The sequence below is a fragment of the Musa acuminata genome, chromosome BXJ1-9 (genome assembly GCF_036884655.1).
Source record: "Musa acuminata AAA Group cultivar baxijiao chromosome BXJ1-9, Cavendish_Baxijiao_AAA, whole genome shotgun sequence".
NCBI classification, from domain to species: Eukaryota; Viridiplantae; Streptophyta; class Magnoliopsida; order Zingiberales; family Musaceae; genus Musa; species Musa acuminata.
Window position 1 is genome coordinate 2490110 of NC_088335.1, and position 19508 is coordinate 2509617.

Genomic DNA, 19508 nt, shown 5'->3' on the forward strand with positions numbered 1-19508 from the left:
GCCAACTTGGTTACGCCTTTCCGCGTCGGAGGTGCCTTCCGACGCCAAATCCATCCTTTATTAATCGCCCTTCGTCTTTTCTTTTCTCGTTCCTCTTCCGAAGGGATCCCCTCTCTCCGATTTCTCATTCTCAGCACTTACCGACCCGATTCTTCATCCCCGAGCTCCATCTTTCCGCCACCCTGAAGATCGCGGTGAGCCGGCGGCCGCCATGGGTGATCACGGCTCCAAGATCGAGATCTCCTTCGCCGGAAGGTTCGCTAGTAGCGCAATCGCCGCGTCCTTCGCGGAGGTAATCGCGATGACTCGCTTCTTCCGTCACTTACCCATCTCTCGTCGTTTGCTTCTGCTTCATTCTTGCAGTCGGTTGCCATCAAATGCGACCTCAATATGATCTCTTTCTTGAATATAGTGCTAATTTAGGGATCCAAGGACTTCTTGATATTTTTGCGCTGCAGATTTTAGTGTGATATTTTAGTATTAAAGTATCTGTAAGCACCATTCTGAGGTCCGTTACCGTTGTTACCATTATGCTGTTCATTGCTTCTGCTTCATGCTTGGAATCGTCTTGCCCTTAGATGTAATTCCCAACATTGTTTCTTTCTTGAAATCAGTGATGATTTTTTAGGAAATAAGGGTTTCTGTTATTGTTGTATCGTTGTTGTTAGATATTAAATAGAAGGAACATACATTGTCACTGATACGCGAGTGTAAAAGCTTCACAAAACAACGATTTCCGTTACAGGAGAAATGGGAGATTTGTGTGGCCATCATCCTTTCTCATCGTCTTTATTTGTTTTGGGTCTGTTCCAGCTCTGCACTATCCCTCTTGACACTGCAAAAGTGAGACTTCAGCTGCAGAAGAAAGCTGCTACAGATGCTATGGCCATGCCAAAGTACAGCGGAATGCTGGGCACTGTTGCGACTATCGCACGGGAGGAAGGAATGACGGCACTTTGGAAAGGTATCGTACCTGGGCTGCACCGCCAATGTGTTTTTGGAGGGCTGCGGATTGGGATGTATGAACCTGTAAGTTTCAAAGCCTTCTGTCAGTTGATAAGTTGTTCTTATGTTCTTGGTATTCTGTGATTATTTAAGTTGTATTTTGCCCTTCTTCTTCGCAGGTTAAATCTTTCTATGTTGGTGAAAATTTTGTGGGAGATATTCCTTTGTCCAAGAAAATTCTTGCCGGGCTTACTACTGGTGGGTTATGTGTGAAAGTGTGAGAGTGCCAATAAAAGAATTGAGAGACCTCAGACCTTATCGTATTTGCTCCAGTTCATTGCTTGACAACAATACACCCTAATTTAATTATTACCATTCAATTAGGTGCATTGGCTATAACAGTGGCAAATCCAACTGATCTTGTAAAAGTACGGCTTCAAGCTGAAGGGAAACTTCCACCTGGTGTGCCAAGACGTTATTCAGGAGCTCTGAATGCTTACTCCACAATAGTCAGACAGGTTGTCTTTCAAGAAGTTAATGCCTAATATTTCAAGTAATTTGCTAGCTGAATGTTTGCTTTTGTACAATCCAGGAAGGAGTTGGGGCGCTCTGGACTGGTCTTGGTCCTAATGTTGCACGGAATGCTATCATAAATGCTGCCGAGTTGGCTAGTTATGATCAAGTCAAACAGGTGAAAGCCCTTGTTTAATATATCTCATTACAAAGGGCTCCTCGTTCTTTTATGTTTCACTTTCTTTTTTATATCATCAATTTTCAATTCAATTGTGCATTCTTTTTTATTCAGACAATTCTGAAAATCCCTGGATTCACAGATAACGTCTTTACTCATCTTTTATCTGGCTTGGGTGCTGGTTTCTTTGCTGTTTGTATTGGTTCTCCCGTTGATGTGGTAAGTTTCTCAATCGGATACCTTTTTATCATAGACTCCATTAATGGAAAAATCTGTTTGTAACAAACAGTTGGTTGAATAGTTTCATTTTTAAGAGAAAATTTTGTAGGCATCCTTTGCTCATAATTTAATAGAAGGTATAACAAAGTTGTACCTCAAGACTCCTCTAATACTTGGTAAAATTTTAAGCACGCTCTTCCTGTAATGCATGCTTTGGATATCAATATCTAATTATTAAAAGCAAAAACTCCAGTGCTACTTCTTACATAAAAGCACCCTTATCGATCGTGAATCAGGTAGCTCATTGAGGATAGTGATAGATTGGAAATGTTTAGACCAAACTACTTCAAAATCTAGGGCTGTTTTCTTCACTGAGGATGCAATCATAGGATGAAATATAGCTCATTGTCCTATAAGAAGGCTTAACATGGAACTAGATTAATATTAGGGATGGGATGGTCATTCTGTATTCTAGTTTATATATACTTTAAACCAGCCTTAACTGTATCTTGGTTAAACAGATTACTCTGTAGGTAAAATGATGACCAGCTTGGCTGCTTGTTGTGTATACTTTGTAGCTGGCTACAAATTAAGAATTTCTTATCTTTGGTTTTGTGTTACTATACAAAATCAAAATATATATTCAGGGCCTTTTGTATGGCTGATGTTGTAGAAATATCTTTTTTCAGGTGAAGTCAAGAATGATGGGAGATTCAGCCTATAAAAGCACACTCGATTGTTTTGTCAAGACGATGAAAAATGAAGTATGCTGAGTAACTACATTTATCTTTCATATTTATCAAAGCACATCTCTGCTCATTTTGCCCTTTATGGTGTAATTTCTTGTGCTAGATGATTGTTATGAGATAATATTTTAAGAGGGATTGTCTGAACTGCGTGGGGGGTCAATTGCAGACCTTTTCGCTATCAAGCTTCTAATGCCAGGCTCTAACAAAGAAATTACTATATCATCTCAGACTACTTTGGAATGCACTTCTCATGAGACAGAGAATTTCATTATCTTCTGTCCGTAGATGTAGTATGTTGTTTGGACAGGAGTGTCGAGAAAATTGGAGATAGAAATGTTATGATACCTGCCAACTCTAGTTAACCAATCAAGTAGGTTGTTACTGGACTTGTAGCTATTCTTTCTTTCTTTAAGTAATGATGAGTTATATTTGATGAAAAATTCACCGTAATGATGGTTGGTTGAGAAGCATGGTGTACGTCATGATTACCTTTTGTACTTTCCGTGATACCGATAGCTTTTGTCAGTAATTATGATCTGAAAAAAAATATCTCATATCTCTAGTGGTAGATAAGTGAATATTCTTTTATTGTCTTATTTGAAGTTGAACTCCAATTTATGACTTCCATGTAGGATTCTGTTTATCTTATCTATTTAATGGTACTAGTTGAGCTTCCAGACAGATAGATGTACTAATATTGGCCAGTTGCTGACATGTAGAAGAGGGCTTTCAGCTTCTTTCCCTCTTTAGTTTAGGCATCAGCATTCAGTTGCTTTCTTATGCATATGGCTCTACTCATGATTCCCATGGCACCGCACTGATCTGGTGCTGAGAATTAAAATGTCAAAGTTCTTCTAAGACTTTCTAAATGATTTTTGCTCTTTTTATATATCTGAAACCATGTTTTTAGATACATATTTTTTCACTATCTGACAGAACATCTGGTTAGTCACTTCCATGTTTTAGGTGCCAAAAGTCACCTATGATTTGCATAATAAAGGTGTAGCAGGGCTCAATCAATTTATGCTATAATCAATTTATGGATTACATAAATGCTGCTTAAATACAGGTTTACATTTACCATGATGATATTAGGTGTATCTCATGTGTTCTTCTTTTTATTTTTTCTAAACCTGCTTGTAAACTTATGCAATGACATCAAATATTCTGACTGCAATTAGGTCGTCATGTGCTTCAAACTGTGAGTTTTCTATTTCATTTTTGGCAAGATATATTAAACAAAGCAATGCTATCTATTAACTTGTACTTGGTAAGGGTATATAAGCACCATGAGAATTGAAGAAGAATCCAAGAAATTATCGATTCGTTTGGTTGAACTATTAAAGTAATGGCGAATGTCTTGAAGAGTTTTTAGGGCATGGTTAGTTATTTTGAGCCACTTGCCTTTTTTTTTTTTTCAATTGCTCCTTTTTAACAGAAATAAAGAAATTGTTACCTATAAATTTCGTTTATTTCTCATGATAATATCTGATTTTTTGCTTCTTTTACCAAACAGCACATGCAATTCAGCACATTTGATTCAACTACTAGATTTTCTTTTCAGTCACATCTGCAGCATTCAATCTATGCTTAAAACCTACATGAACATGGGATTCCTTTTTTTTAACGGAGTTCAATAACTCCAAAGCTTTTGATTGATGTACCTCATATATATTATTCATATCAGTGTTAATAAGAAACTTATTTTGTAGATATTTCTGTTAATGCGACAGTCTCAGGTGTTCTTTTATTATGTGTGGTACATGTATCTGCAAAATTATACTGAAAAACTTATGTGCAATAAATCAACTTGAGAGAGAGATATGATGGTCTATTTCACTCTGATCTTTGGCATATATATTCGTGAAATGGTTATAAGGATATGACAAAGCTAACCAATGCGAAACAATGATCTTTTCTTTTCAGGGACCTTTGGCCTTTTATAAAGGATTTATTCCAAATTTTGGTCGTCTTGGATCATGGAATGTGATTATGTTCTTGACATTGGAGCAGGTAATTACAAATGCCACATTCGTAATTTATTGTTTATGCTACTACATTTTGCGATTCTGCACATCCAATCTTAAATGTTTGTATCTTAAATTTATGTATATCAATCGTCTGCTAGAAATGTTCTTATAGCTGATTGTTAATATTCATGTGTGATTTTACTTTTAAGTGGTGAGTACCGGGACTCAAAGAAACCTTCATTACATGATAGTCTACAGTTGTTAAACATCTTACAGGCAATTTCTTTAGAACTTCTCAAACATAATATTTTATGCTTATATACTATCTGCATGGACAAATACATGTTCTGACCCAAGATGTATTTACTTTCCTTTACATCATTTCTGTACAGGTCAAGAAGTTATTTGCAAGAGAAGTGCCATCTTAACATTTTCACATAATTCTCTGGTTTCTGTGCAATGAAAATAAGGCTTCTTCTTGAGGCAATTTTTGTAAATTAATGGGGTCTTGAGAAGAAAATTCATGGTCTTCCAAGAAGCTCCATCAAAATGCAAAATGATCCTCGGAATTAATCTCTCTTCTTTTGGAGAACGATAATTTCAGTGATTTTTATCTAGTTAATATTTTCTAATAAAACCAGTTCCTGTGCAAACTATCGGGCAAATCGTTTGTTGCAAAATGATCCCATATCATTTAATCCTAATACTTTGTTAATCGTTTACTCATGATGTGTATGTTCGGAACTGCTGTTTTGAGTATGAGGTTGGATGAAGCTTCATGTGGCAGATGATTTTGAGAGAGTTTATTTATCTATTACTCGATCCTAAGACATATCTTCATCCTTTAGATTCACTGTGTATTTATTGAATTGTTTTATTGAGCACCATGTTGAACGGCATAAATGTGTATCTGCTAAACCTTCAGTGCGTAACCTGTTGTGAACTTTTGCAAATATGTATTACCTATGTGGACCGACAGGTTGATGTTCACTTGTAGATTGCAATATCAAAGTCCATTTGGCTATACGTGACATGGCGTCGTCTTCTGTCAGTTTAGGGAATTGGGTTGTCTCCACGGGGTATTCTGTTTATTCTTTTTCTTTTTTTACTTCGCATTTCTCTTGCTTTAGAAAATAGAAGACTACGGAATAAGTAGTGGGATCAGACGAATATACCATGTATAATACAAAATTATATATATATATATATATAAAGGACTGGTCAATTAGGCGTGCTGATGGCCCATTTCTAGCCCAGTAATAAGCACTGTCGTCCAAGTCCATTGGCGATTCAGCTGAATTAAATTCCTCGTTGGCGTCCGCACTTCCGGAAACTTCACCTCGAGGCTCTCTCTCTCTCTCTCTCTCTATATATATATATATATATACATATATATGTATATATATACATATATATGTATATATATGTATATATATGTATATATATGTATATATATATACATATATGTATACATATATATGTATATATGTATACATTTATACATATATATGTATACATTTATACATATATATATACATATATATATGTATATCAATGGCGGTTACGAAGGCGCGGCCCCACTTCAGCTTTTTGCGTCTTGTGGTTGAATCTTCTCACCGCGATGATCGAGGCACAAGTGGGGAGGGTTACAGGCGATCGCACAAAAGGTGATGGTCATTCTGATGTATCTTTTCCTTTTCCAAGTTGTTGATCGTAGGTTCTTGGAGTAGAATATCATCGGTTTATTCGATCTTTGGCAGCTTGATTCTTGTTCCATGGTTTTCGAGAAGCACTTCCAATCCTGTGATAATTTTCTTTGCTTCTTGTTGGTTTCCGATTCTTGAATCCAACTACAGACGTTTTTGTCGATCTTTTGGCGGATGCTTGAATCCAGATGCCATTGTTTTCGTCGATATTTTGGCGGCGTGATTCTTGTTCTGTGGGTGTGTTTCTTGTTTCATGATTGTTCGTTCAGGAGGGGACTCTGATCCTGTTATGATTTTTCCGTTTGTTGTTGGTTGCGGATTCTTGAAGCCATTTGGCGGCGTGAAACTTGTTCTATGTGCGTGTTTCTTGTTTCGTGAATTTTCAGAAGTGGGTTCTGATCCTGTTTTGAATTTTCCGTTTGTTGTTTGTTGCGGATTCTGTAAGTCACTAGACATTTTCTTCAACGATCTTGTTTTTTGTTCGCGGATTCTTGTCACTGGACATTTTTTTCACTAGAATTTTCCGTTCGTGGATTGTTGTTTGTTCTGTGGGTTTCCAAGATGGAATTCATGTTGTCATAAATGTGTGATTGTGCCGTCAGAGCGAGCGAGTTTAAACAGACGCGGTTCCGTCGACTAACATCTTCCTTTTGGCGTCTCCTTCTCAGATGCTGAGAGTTCGCATCGTGAATTCTTGTTTTTGTTGTGTTCTGTAGGAAATAGAAATCCATGGTAGCGTTTCCCTCCCTCCTTTCCGATTCTTGATTGCCGGATCACGATTAGGCTACGACCAACCGTAAGTTCGCCTTTTATTTTTTGCCCACCATCAAGCGCCGTGCAAATCGTGATGGGATGCAACAGCGAACACTAGTAAATGCAAACCCACGTCCGTACAATTTTCTAATGGGAGAACAGGAATTTAATGCATTGTCTGCAAGGTTTGGGGAGCTACCGTGGTCATTTCACCCTCCTAGAGAACCACATTGGACAGGATGTCTTCCTCCCCAAGGTTGGATGGGTTTGTATAGGTGCTAACGGGGCTTCACTGTTTTGGATGAAATTTCAAGTTGTAGGGTCGACCTACCATGTTGTCCAATAAATTAGAATTATCGATTGATCTAATGGTCTTAGGAATTCTATCGACTTTAATGCCCCTAATAATTGACTCTTGTGCATGTGACATGTCACCACTGGCAGTAGAGTTTGTCTACCAGGAACTCTTTTTTGATCCAGCTATGTAGATCTTTTGCTGCGACTGAGCAAAAGATCTTTTTCTTTGAGAAAAAAGTTGTAATTCACTGATTCTGTTTGTGAAGTTGATGAATATGTCTTGCTTTGTTATAAATAAGCTATAGGCTGCTGAAACTTGTCTCGGTTGTTCAACATTACTCACACTGTTTAGTTTATACGAGTCATTTCAGATGCATCATTTAAGAAAGATCAAAGTCATTTAGGATCATTGTATTACTTCTTGCGGCTACTGCCATTGGTTTATGTCAGTTGAACAGGTATTTGCCCCATTTTCATTCACCATGCACGCCATGTATGTAGGTCACTGTATCAGTATGATAGAGTTAGAGGCTTTCTCAAGATCTATATTTTTTAGAAATATGTCATTACAGCAGTTTGTCATCACACTCTGTGTGTGGATAGTAACCAGGATCAAATGATCCCGTTAAAAATCCTGGACATATATGTCACTGGCTTGACTTAAGGAATTGATTTCAATTGGCCAACTTAAGAAGCATATTTCAAGTGGAGGAAAAAGTGTGATAAGTTGCCTTTTTATATGTTTGATATAGCTTAGCTCACCTTTGATCTCCTATTCTTTCTGGGTTTAGATTGTTATTGCCTAGTGCACTGAGCTTTTTGCTTCTTCTTTTTTTGGGTTCATTTTCAAGCACTTTTGCAATTTGTCTTTGTATTTCTGATTCCGTACACACGGATCTGCTGCTCCTGCCATTTCCGGCATATTTTTATTTAAATTAACTTTATTGGCATGAATTACGGATTTAGGAGATATATGCAAGGGGTATGCCCTCCCTATCTTTCTTTCTGGCATTACTTTTGTCCAATATAAGCATCTCCACATACGGCTGTCATGATATGCATTTACTGTTTCTATTTATATTCTTAGCTTTTATATAATTTTCCTTGAGATGAATCTGTATGGACAGTTTCAACAGTGATTCAGTGTCCGAACCAGGCGATGAGTTTTATGTGTGCCCAACATTCATAGTTAAACCATATGCTGTCATAAGCCTCGGTTTTGAGAATTGTGGTGATTTTTCATGAGAGTAGGTAGTTAAGAGGAAAGAAAAGCCAAATTGTCGTTGAATCTTATGGGCCTTTTGAGGTAGGTGTTTAATTATTCTTACTGCTATCACTATCAATGTCACTATTTTTTTATATTATGTGTTGTTGTCATAGTATTATTCAAGGTTCGCAATACCGTACCGTACCGGAGTTTCGACCTAGGCTCGGTACCGGTACGGTACGGTATACCGCTCGGTACACCCAAGTGTACCGAACGGTATATTCAGGCGTGCCGAGCACTGTAGCAGTACTGCTACAGTGTCGGAACGGTAACATATGGTCCGCGTACCGAAAGTCTGGTGGACCGATATGTACCGCCCGTACCGGGCGGTACGGACCGGTACTGCAAACCATGGTATTATTATCATTGTTGATGTATATACACATGTATATATATATACATACCGGTAGAGAAGACTGCAAATCATGGTATTATTATTTTTGCTTGCTGGAGGATTTGAGACTATATGCTTGTTTGCTCCTCGTTTCTGCAAAACGTCAGGCCTTACTGTCTCTGACGTAATTTGGTGTAAGAACCAGTAATTTTTTTTTTATTGCTTATTTTTTCAGGTTTCTGCAAGCATGCATGGGAGAGCAACATTTGGGGATACCGTCTGTAGTATTAATTTATAATGGTTTTCAGTGCTAGTCGATATGTAGAAATGTAAAAAAAACTAGTTTTGTTGCCTACTTTCCAACTAGTTCTGTCCTCTTTAACTCGGCAGCGCATAAAAAATGTAATTTGATGAAGCCAGCCCAGGACAGATTTCGTTTTATCATAGGACAGACATTAAAAAGATGAGATGATGCTATCCCAAGTGATGCCAAATTGTAGGCAACAGTACAAAGATGAGAATAGAATGCTAATTCCGAAGGTATCGTAGACAAACGAATCGTGGATGAAATTTGCAGTCTTCTCTACCGGTTCTTTATTTTATTTTATTTGTCTGATTTTTGCATTGAAATTCTTTTGTCAGCAGTTGTGTGTCGGCGCTCTATTGATGCGAATTTTTGCATTGAAATTCATTCGAAGAGAAAAACGTACGGGGAAAAGCAAGGAAAGTATATGCAACTAAAGATTGCTAAGAAGCTTCCAGGGCAAGCCTAAGAATGATTTGCGGTGCAAGTGTAGGACGCAATTAATGTAGTTGGTCTCAACAATTTCAGCTGGATTTGCAACGATCATAAGAAAAAAACACCAAAATGTGTCAGCATGCCAAGAAAATTGACCGAGGTAGGCCAAGAAAATATGTTTGTACGCAAGCGTTATAAACATTTTAAATACAAACATTGTGATTCTACTCCATTCCCCTACAAAGATTATATATATATATATATATATATATATATATATATATATATATATATATATGTATATATATATATATATAATATGTGTGTGTTTATGTGCGTGCAAGTATGCACAATTAAAATATGAAGGTAAAATACATTGAGCTTGTAAACAAAATCAGAATGTCTGCTTATCAATGTCTTCAATGGTTTCTAATGTCGTGATAGAAGTGTATAGCTGTGCCCATTTCACTAACGCCTCACTGTGTGATCGATACAAGAAAAGAGTACTGAGGCAAATTTGAGGGAAAAATCTAGGTCAGGAGAGCAATAACAAAAACATCATGGCACAACAACAACAATCTAGGTCAGGTGTAATAAAAACTATTAAACCTTGTTACACCGCAAGCCCCACTCAAGCCAATCCCCTCGTCATTAAACAGCAACCACATCAGTTCTAATGTTGTTACAGACATTAAAGTTAAACAAATATGTTACAGACACCAAAACCCTTTAAAGTTGTAATGTTAAACAAATCGTGTTGTAATGTTAAACAAATATTAACGTTTCCACATAAAAGCCTAAAGCCCCAGAAAGCATATATCATATGTGCAGTTTTAAGTACTGATAGTGCATTCGGTAATTTGTCCTCTTGTCACTAGTCACAGCCACCTCAATGTCAAGATCAACGTACCAGATCACACCCCCCCCCAACTCCGTTCCCTAAAAGTCAAGACGGAGCCAACCAAGTACGACGCCATTCCGTAAGAGTCGGGATGACGCCGACCAAGTACAATGTCGTCCCGCAAGAGTCGAGATAGCGCCAACAGAGTACAACGCCGTCTCGCAAAAGTCGGGACCGCGCCGACTGAGTACAACGTCGTCCCGCGAAGATCAGGACAGTGCCGATCTGGTACACAGCGCCAACCGAGTGCAACACTGTCGTCCAAGTACAATGTCATCCCGTGAAGATCGAGACGGCGCCAACCAAGTATCACGTCATCCCGTAAAGATCGGGACGACACCGAGTACGACACTATCGTTCGATGCCATGACACGAAGAACACCCCGCATAGTCTTCAAAGGAGTCGAAATTTGGAGCCTCTTTACCGACCCCGACCTGTGTACAAGGACCAACAACGGAGAGGCAGACAACCATCCAAAGGGGGGGGGGGTTTCCCGACTTTGGAGCCGGAGCCAAAGCCTGACCTCACCTGACAACCATCCTCGTCACCCGAACGATGACGTGGATGATCTCGCGCACCCGGGACCGAACCAAGCCATGCTGACTCCCCCTGCCACGATGTAAAAGATCACTATCAAATACCATAGATAATAAGAATCGCATACATATTATTTATGAAGAAAAATATAAAATATGTATTCTCGACAAGCACATAGGTGTTCCAGTTTTTGAAAGAATATATAAAAAACAGTTTATCCTAAGATATGATGACGCCAGATCTACTTTATATCTTGACCTTAAGCAAATCAATATCTTCAGTGCTAGACTTTGCTTCTCAAAAGAGACGACTGAGTTTTTTTTTGGTGTCTTATATCCACTATGCATCATTATTGCCAATTCCCATGTTATTTCTCCTCCAACCCATTTCCAACTTCAAAGCGACAACAATAAGAGCATCTGTAATGGACAGCATTGTTCTTTGTTAGATATGAAAAGAATGAAAGATTTCTCCACAAAAAACTCTAAAATGAATACCACGCTTCCTCTCTCTCTCTCTCTCTCTCGGACAGCATTGTTCTTTGTTAGATATGAAAAGAATGAAAGATTTCTCCACAAAAAACTCTAAAATGAATACCACGCTTCCTCTCTCTCTCTCTCTCTCTCTCTCTCTCTCTCTCTCTCTTATATGCATATAATGTTAACCATGCAAGTTCACGCATGCATTATAATTGGTTCCCTATTTAATCCTGATGTTCATAAAGCAAAAGAATTAATGAGTTAGAAAGGGACAAACTAGCAAGTAGCACTTGTAGCTATACAAAAAGAAAGAATGTCTGATCGATATGCAAAAAACAGACCAAATACTGGTACAAGCGCAATAGCACACCAGTTAAATCATCTTACTAAATCTTACTAAGGTGTCCTCTCTTTATAACATATATAATATAACTTATTTAGGCCAGAAATCGTTTTCCCAGATAATTTCTTTGGGACCTACATGGATGGATGTAAACCGGCTCAAGACCATTCATTTCTCTTTATCATTATTATTTGATACAGCAACGAGTTCCAACAAAGAAATGCTTAAATATCTTTTGAAGTGTCTGAGTAGGCAGTAAAAGGTAGAATAATTGTCTGACTGGCAAACAAAACTTATAATATCACTAAGTAATATCATTAAGTGCCACAACAAATGCATTTATGGTTCAATAATTTAACATGGCAAAAATATCTGACAAGACACGACATCAAAGCCTCAACCTCCCACGGACCGAAACTTCTGTCAAATGGAAAATTTTAAAGAGCTTGGAGTAGAAAGTACCTCAAGCCAATCTTCAGAAACCTCTTCTTGGCCCTTCTTAGAGATATGTTGCTTACATAAGCCATATCAGTCTTCCCAAATCTCCATTCCCAGAAGAGCATTTTTCTCCTGCAGTGACATGTCCCACATTAATTTTCAAGCTAAAATAATGATATGATAAGACCACTGATCCGCTCGAGCTCTTGCAACTATAGGAGACAATTTGGTGCCCAAAGGACAGTAACTATGTTAGGAAGATATCTAAATTACAATCAGATGATAACCAGAAAAGCTTAGAAATAAGAAATAAAGTCGACTAGTTTTCAGGTTCACCATAAATAGTTGAAATAAAGAACAGGAACAAATTAAACTGCGTCGGTTCAGCGTTATGGATCTAGAGCTGAATCATGACCAAAAGTTAATCATGGCATATCATTATCAACTTCATTTTGGAATAACGCACAAAGTTAGGCTAGATTCCAAATAACATACAATAACATTCCCTAAAACATTGACTCAGCGTTATAATTAGTCAAACATTAGAGGCTGCAAGATTTTGGTAACTTCCACCTCTTTCTCACAAGAACAAGAATACATGAACGGCAAGTCAACAAGAGAGTGATAAAGTCCAGAAACACTTCTTTATTGTAAAGAAGCTCATTGCCTGACGTGAGCATCAACATGTTTTGCATATAACATGTGCAATCCAATGAATGGTGAATGGTGAATGGTGAAAGAGCAATCAGTCAACCATACATTTCAAGCTAACAATCTATGTAGACACTATAGTCCACACCATGTTGATTGACATCATCAATTTTTTGTTATATCACCCAAAACCCTAATTCGATTTATTATTTCATGAGACAGTATAAGAAACAATTACCTGAACGATGCCATGGGCTCTGGAGAGCAGAACGATGGCCACAGACATCACCATGTGATCGGCATTGCAGAGGGCAAGGCCAGCCAAAGAAAAGGAAACTCCGGCTTCTTTAAAGAACATACGTAGATTAAAGAAACTCCGGCTTCGCGGGTAGTTATCTTCCAAAAACTCATTAAAGAACACCTTAAACCTCCTCCAAGAACTCGCTGGAGGCACCGTTCTTGAACGAAACCCTTGAGAGAGGAAATAAAAGTTTAGGAAGCGCAGGAATCCGAGATCCTCTCGGGGATTTGGAAATGAAACCTCTTCCAAGAACCTGGTCGGGTTCGAACTCCGGCTCCGTGGCTCGTTCTCTTCCAAGAACTCGTCGGAAGCGCCGTTCATGAACGAAACATTAGCGGGAACAGAGGAAGTTGCGATGCATAGGAACCAAAAACCCCATCGGGCGCGACGATTCGTTCTCTTCCAAGAACCACCCTCCCTGATGCGAGGAACCCGGAGAAGCTCAGGCTCCCGCCGCTCGATCCCTTCCAAGAACCCACTGGAGGAGCCATTCTTGAACGAAACCCTATACCCGGAGGAGAGAAGAGCTTGGGAAGTGTCGGATACACTCGACGATTCGGGATCCCTCGAGACCCTCGCGAGCGATGGATGCAGGATCGGATGGGAGATGGCCCGAGAGATGGAAATGGGTTTCAGTCGTCGCGAGAGATCGACTGAAACCCATTTCCGGCCATCTCCCATCCAATCCTGCATCCATCGCTCGTGAGCGAAACCCATCTCCGACGAAAGTTGAAATAATGATCCGAAACCGACAATGGAAAGAGCGGCAATATATATATATATATAGAGAGAGAGAGAGAGAGAGAGTGGCGGATGAGTTGGCGCCCAGAGGGTGAGTTCAAAATTTGAATATTTTCTCATTTATATTTGATTTTATGAATTTTATTTGGCAGTTCCTCCCCTGCAAGCATTAGAAGCGTCGTCGTCTCGGTTTGTTACGTACTCATCGCTAATAGGCGCTAAACCATTACACTCGATCATACTACGTATTGAGCTCATACACAGCCAGCGAAGAAAGCAAAGAGCAGATAAAACTACCTGTCATTTGTTGAAATCATTTCCGCGTAGCCAAAGAGGCCGCCCGACTTAATAAGTTGGCGCCTAGTTTCCCATTTCCACAAACACCTGATGGGCCATTCCCATTTCCTTCCGAGTTAAACCAGATTCCACAACATGAAACCTGGATTGGCATGGAATTCCAAGAACTGTGACTCCAAGACAATGGAACAAGCACGTCTCTGCTCGTCACCAAGCTCGCCTTCCTCCTCGGCGATCAAGAACGCTCGAGGACGTTATACGTGACTTCCTCCTGTCTCCGCTTCCCGACACTTTCTTCGGCACTAAGAACGTGATCCGTTAGGCCCGAGCCAGTGTTACTGAAGGCCTAGCCTGGCCCGTCAAGGCCCAAGCTCGGACGTTTGACAGCGCTGTCCCTTTTCTCTCCGATCCCACTCCGCCGGCCGCCTCGGAGCGTACCACCGTTGCCTCCTCATCTTCCTCCTATTTATACCTCCTTCACTGCCAGCCGGTCTGGGTGGGAGTGGTCCGAATCGCCCAAACTCGCTGCTATAAGTCGAAAGCAGACCTCCTTCCCTCCCTCCTCCTGCTTTGATCTTCAGAAGATCACTATATCTCCAGATCTGAGGCGGTTTGGAGTCGATACCGGTCCGAAAGGTAAGTCTTTCCTCTTCCTTTTCTACGGTATTGGAGTCTCTGACGAGCAATTTGTGATCAAAGAATGGCTTTTTGAGCTTCCTTTTAGCAAAGATCAAAATGTGTGCTTTCGGAGATCTGCTGTTATATCTCTTCCTTAAATCTGACGATCGAGAGATACCTAATTCACCATGACTTCATGCGGTCGCGGCCCGGGCGCCCACCCGATTGAACTCAGGCCACCCCAGCCACAAACCCCCGCGGCGGCGTATTCCTCTCCATAGGCGAACGGCGGCCTTTACCTTCCCTCTTCAGCTCCCCCTTTCCCGACATAATCCTCCCCCACCCTTCTCCTCCCTACCCCCGCCCCCAGTTCATCGCAAACCCCCCCTTCCCCGATCCTTCCTCCCTCTTCCCCCTTTCGTCGCAGCTCCCCCCTCTTTCCCGACACCATCCTCCCCCTCCATCTTCCCCACGCGCGCCCCTCCCTCCCGCGGGCGCCGATCATGACAACCCCCGTCTCCCTCCTCCACCCCGATAGCTACACCCCTCTTCGCCTTCTCTCTGCATCCTCCCATCCCCCTCCCTGATAACCTGCTACCCTCCAACCAACAGTCATCCGCATGCTCCCCTCTTCTTTTTCTGGTTGCTTCTTCCTCCTCTTGTTAGATTTTTAACGTTAATCTTCTTCTTTTGTTTTCTCATTTTGTCATTTTTATTATTAGATTTGCACAATATATTACTTTGGTACTATAAATGAATGTAATTTAATATTTGATGGTGATATTTGAAATATAAAGTACTATAGAACTATGTAATTTCTCATTTTTATTTTTGTGATCATATTTTTCCTTAATTATATATTTTTTAAATTTTTAATATTTATGATCATCTAGCTTTGCTCATGCATTTTGGCACCTTTTAGCTCTTAGCGTCTTTCACTACACAGTGTTATCATGAGATTCATGATGTATACAGTAGTTCAGATGCAAATGAAAAGTGGAAAGGCTATTGTGAAGAAAAGTTGTGTTTGTTCTGTGGAATTTATTTGCTGAGGTAATTATACGTACGTCCATTGCTCTTGGATAGTCTTTCCTTTCTGTATATTCTCTATAAATCATCCACCATTGCAAGTATATGTTCTACAATATTGATGCTAACTAGCTGGTCTCTCGTAATTATGCACATTGTTGTTCTATCATTCTGCTTTCAGTATTAAATAGTAGTCTAATCCGTGAAGTAGATTGTTGTTGGACATTCATCAGTGCTATTCGTAATTTCAAGCACGTATTTTCACTCTCATAGCATCTCTGTTAAGGTGGCATTATACTTTTGGATATTGTTGCTGTTAGCTTTTGCCACTTCTGCATTTTTTTAGACTCCTTTTCCATTTAACTTTCTGAAGTGTCATTATATTTATACTTTTCACATTGTTTTTACAATGTGATCTATAATCTTGCACAAAGTAACTGGAAACCCTGATGTCAATGTACTTTCAGCATTGTAATCCAAGCATTTAAAGGCTGTTAAGCTGACACATATTCGGAAGCTTTGGTGGACTTCAAGGACGCAAGTGTTTGATCTTCATTAAAGAAGTATTGATAGTATCCAATATAAATTAAAGAAAACTTTTCCAGCGTCAAGGAGGAACAGCATAATTCTCAAATGTTATTAGCAATCAGGATGGAGAAGTTTCAGAGAGTTCCAATTCTCTTGAATGAAAAATTCAGAATACATTTCTCAAACAGAGTTGTTTAAACAAGTACATGATATATCGCTAACATTGGACTTCATGGATGCATTATATAAGAAATGGAGAAGAAGATGCCTTTCAAGGATTTCAGTCTATCTGATGTGTTTACTTGCCCCTATTCTGTGCTTGCTTTGTTTAATTAATTCAGAACTCCCTGAGGTGTCACTCAGCAACAGTGTCATGGGATCACCCAGGAACTTGACATTCACTAAGACAGTGGAGGGAGTAGGACTTGGGGAACTTGGGGACATGATGGTCGCAATGTTGCCCGATGATCTTGCATTTACCATATTTGTTCCGTCAGAGGAGGCCTTCGGGCGTTTGCTAAAACTGAGATCCCATGACAGCTTGAGCAAGGATAGACTAAATGAGACGTATGCGGTCGTCTCTCGTGTAATGGGGTTTTCTGCAGTTCCTCAACATATACCATCTAAAGTAATTCCTTTGCACAAGGAGATGACATTTGAATCTGTATCAGGATTCAGATTATATGCTTGGAAAGATTTAGATGGAACGCTGGTTGTGAACGGCATTAGATCAGAAGTTGTTGATATCAGAAAAGCTGAAATCATTGTGCATAAAATGGATGGTGTGCTCATGGATGCTGAGTTTGAGCAGTCATTCCCACCGGATTATGAGGACTGACATTTCGTCGAAATATGTCCAAATACCATCTAGTACTTGATATGATTAGTGTTTTTTCTGCTATTTAATGATAGTCCATTCATTATCAGCTCCTTGTATTGGTAAAGATTATGTGAATTATCAGTCTGTCTTCTCCAAAGGGGAAGACACGAACCGACCTAATTCACTCCATGTTAAAGTCCTCTGCTAAGGTAAGTTAAATCTTTCAAAAACAGAGAGGGTTAACAGAGGTTCCTTTGGAGGAATTCCTTTCTGTGGTGTTAAATTATTTTCAATTCGTTTGTTAAAATTGTTTTTCATATTTGGATAGTCCGAAGAATACTTTTTGTATTGATTTGATGATGACGGAACGGCTAAGATGATCAAACTAGAAACATTTGTTGCATGATATGTAATCAATCACGCATCTAACATGACACTGGGGTCTTATGTATTCATCATTCATGTTTTTTTATGGTATCAAAGCACATTAATAGATTGAGCTCTTTCCTAGCATCATGCATTTGGGATTACCCATCATCCAAATCTAAATCTAAATCTTTTAAGTTTGAATCATGCATTTGGATATCACCATCGGTGCTGCAGGACACCAAGTATGCAGGACACCGCCTGGAGCTCATGCCGGACCACCAGGTGCAGCAGAAGATGGCACTCACCCTCTTCGAGTATACTTTTCGACCAAGGAGCCACGACGACGACTCCCATCCATGCTCGTCTCCTACAGCCGCTGTCGCTTGAGATTGTTCTTCCATCAGCATACCATCGTAGTACACACTACATCCATCTTTGTATATTCCTCCACAATCCTACGCTGGTAATTGTCCGTTCTTCTATTTGTTTGGTCGCATTTTGTTGGATATCGAGCAGAAGTCTCTTCTTCCTTGGGATCATGTACCGAGAGAAATGATACTATATACTTCAGTTGTCAGCTTCATCTTCCATCTGCTATGCGCGCTCTTTCTTTAGATTATGGTCATGACCACGAAGTCACACACTGGTCTCTTTCTTTAGATTTAATCTTTTTATGGTGTTACAGTACATGGAAGATATTTGGACATATATACTGTGTCGAAAGATTGGGATTCGATATGAATGAATAACAAGAAAGATTGGATTCGATCATATATGAATAAATTTATTTAGGGTTTTAATTCTTAATCAGACCTAATTTGGATCGACTTCTACTTCTGGATCATATATGACTTCTATTTAGGGCTTACATGTGCTTGCATACAAGTACAAAAATAAAATCGATGTGATCACCACACGAAATAAGAAAAGATCGGATTTGATCACATCGAAAATGAACTTTAGTCAGATCTTTTGGTAAATATCGGACCAAATACGAGTCTATCTTGTCTTGTTTGTAAACCTTATACCGTGGCCGAGGAGCCTGTACGGTTTGGTTCGATTGTCGATGTCCAGGAAATCTCTGGGATGAGGTCTTCATCGGGTCAGTCAGGATGCGCTTCTACAGTTAGTGCGCCTATCTTCGTCACCGTCGAATTCCTACACTCTGGCCTAGGTCGGAATGGGAGGGTATCTCAATTTAAACCCCTCCAAAGATTAAGTCAGTGGAACTATATGGAAAATCCTCTGCCCTCTTGCCAGATGTTGGTAAGAGGCTTTTATTTTGGTGTCTGAGGGTCGTCCGTACGTGATCTTCGCACAGCGGTCGACTCCTTGGGCAACAATGCCGATTTGTGCAACCCTAGACGATGCGAAGGGGAGTACGATAGTCATCCCAAATCCTTGGTGACGCTACATCTTTCTTCCGATGTTTCGCGCTTGCACTGACATGGTTGGGGGTCGTGTCCATACGGCGATATCCAAAATATACTCTATAATGTCTCATTTGTTGTATGTAATTGATGGGGAATTTTGCTTTCTTGTTTGTGCGTACAGATTAAATCTTGCATTCATTCTTTAAAATATTTGATAGGGTGAGACAAACATCAAAAAGACTATTCGATAGGGTAAGACAGAGACACCAACATCATAAAGTCGATCGCGTATATTTATCACATCAACATCAATAATAATAAAAATAACATAAACACCAAAAGACTATTCAATAGGGTGAGACGTAGACACCAACATCATAAAGTCGATTGTTCTTCGATTCATTCTTGATAT

General features: G+C 39.6%; 2 protein-coding genes and 2 long non-coding RNA genes across 6 annotated transcripts; 3 read left to right on the plus strand and 1 right to left on the minus strand.

Annotated features, from left to right (window-relative positions):
• The first annotated feature begins 29 nt into the window (after nucleotides 1-29).
• LOC135592438 (mitochondrial uncoupling protein 1-like) lies at nucleotides 30-5296 on the plus strand. The gene is made up of 9 exons (XM_065081891.1): nucleotides 30-292; nucleotides 814-1029; nucleotides 1125-1203; nucleotides 1330-1463; nucleotides 1538-1636; nucleotides 1751-1855; nucleotides 2545-2619; nucleotides 4531-4617; nucleotides 4967-5296. The coding sequence occupies exons 1-9, from the start codon at nucleotides 212-214 to the stop codon at nucleotides 5000-5002; spliced, it is 912 nt and encodes a 303-aa protein (XP_064937963.1). The 5' UTR covers nucleotides 30-211; the 3' UTR covers nucleotides 5003-5296.
• Nucleotides 5297-6103: 807 nt separating this feature from the next.
• Nucleotides 6104-9902, plus strand: LOC108951269 (uncharacterized). Of its 2 annotated transcripts, XR_010479053.1 has the most exons (3): nucleotides 6104-6241; nucleotides 9167-9471; nucleotides 9577-9902. It is a non-coding gene; the product is annotated as an uncharacterized LOC108951269 (long non-coding RNA). The 2 variants fall into 2 exon arrangements; XR_010479052.1 differs by lacking the exon at nucleotides 6104-6241 and having other exon boundaries at nucleotides 6248-9471.
• A 483-nt stretch (nucleotides 9903-10385) lies between these two features.
• Nucleotides 10386-13947, minus strand: LOC135592440 (uncharacterized). The gene is made up of 3 exons (XR_010479054.1): nucleotides 13259-13947; nucleotides 12394-12501; nucleotides 10386-11181 (listed from the first exon to the last, which is right to left on the minus strand). It is a non-coding gene; the product is annotated as an uncharacterized LOC135592440 (long non-coding RNA).
• Nucleotides 13948-14499: 552 nt separating this feature from the next.
• Nucleotides 14500-18313, plus strand: LOC103996871 (uncharacterized). Of its 2 annotated transcripts, XR_010479050.1 has the most exons (3): nucleotides 14500-14995; nucleotides 16474-17563; nucleotides 17958-18313. XR_010479050.1 is itself a non-coding variant. In XM_009417911.3 (2 exons), exon 2 carries the CDS (start codon nucleotides 16692-16694, stop codon nucleotides 17370-17372), a length of 681 nt encoding a protein of 226 aa, XP_009416186.2. In that variant the 5' UTR covers nucleotides 14500-14995; nucleotides 16474-16691; the 3' UTR covers nucleotides 17373-17671. The 2 variants fall into 2 exon arrangements, 1 of the variants encoding a protein (XP_009416186.2); XM_009417911.3 differs by lacking the exon at nucleotides 17958-18313 and having other exon boundaries at nucleotides 16474-17671.
• The last annotated feature ends 1195 nt before the right edge of the window (nucleotides 18314-19508 follow it).

Bases quoted from the DNA above. Each gene is read 5' to 3' on its own strand.
- LOC135592438 (XM_065081891.1), top strand. From the start codon at position 212: ATGGGTGATCACGGCTCCAAGATCGAGATCTCCTTCGCCGGAAGGTTC. The intron at 1,030-1,124 runs GTAAGTTTCAAA...TCTTCTTCGCAG, and splicing joins GGATTGGGATGTATGAACCT to GTTAAATCTTTCTATGTTGG. The intron at 1,464-1,537 runs GTTGTCTTTCAA...TGTACAATCCAG, and splicing joins ACTCCACAATAGTCAGACAG to GAAGGAGTTGGGGCGCTCTG.
- LOC103996871 (XM_009417911.3), top strand. From the start codon at position 16,692: ATGAAAAATTCAGAATACATTTCTCAAACAGAGTTGTTTAAACAAGTA.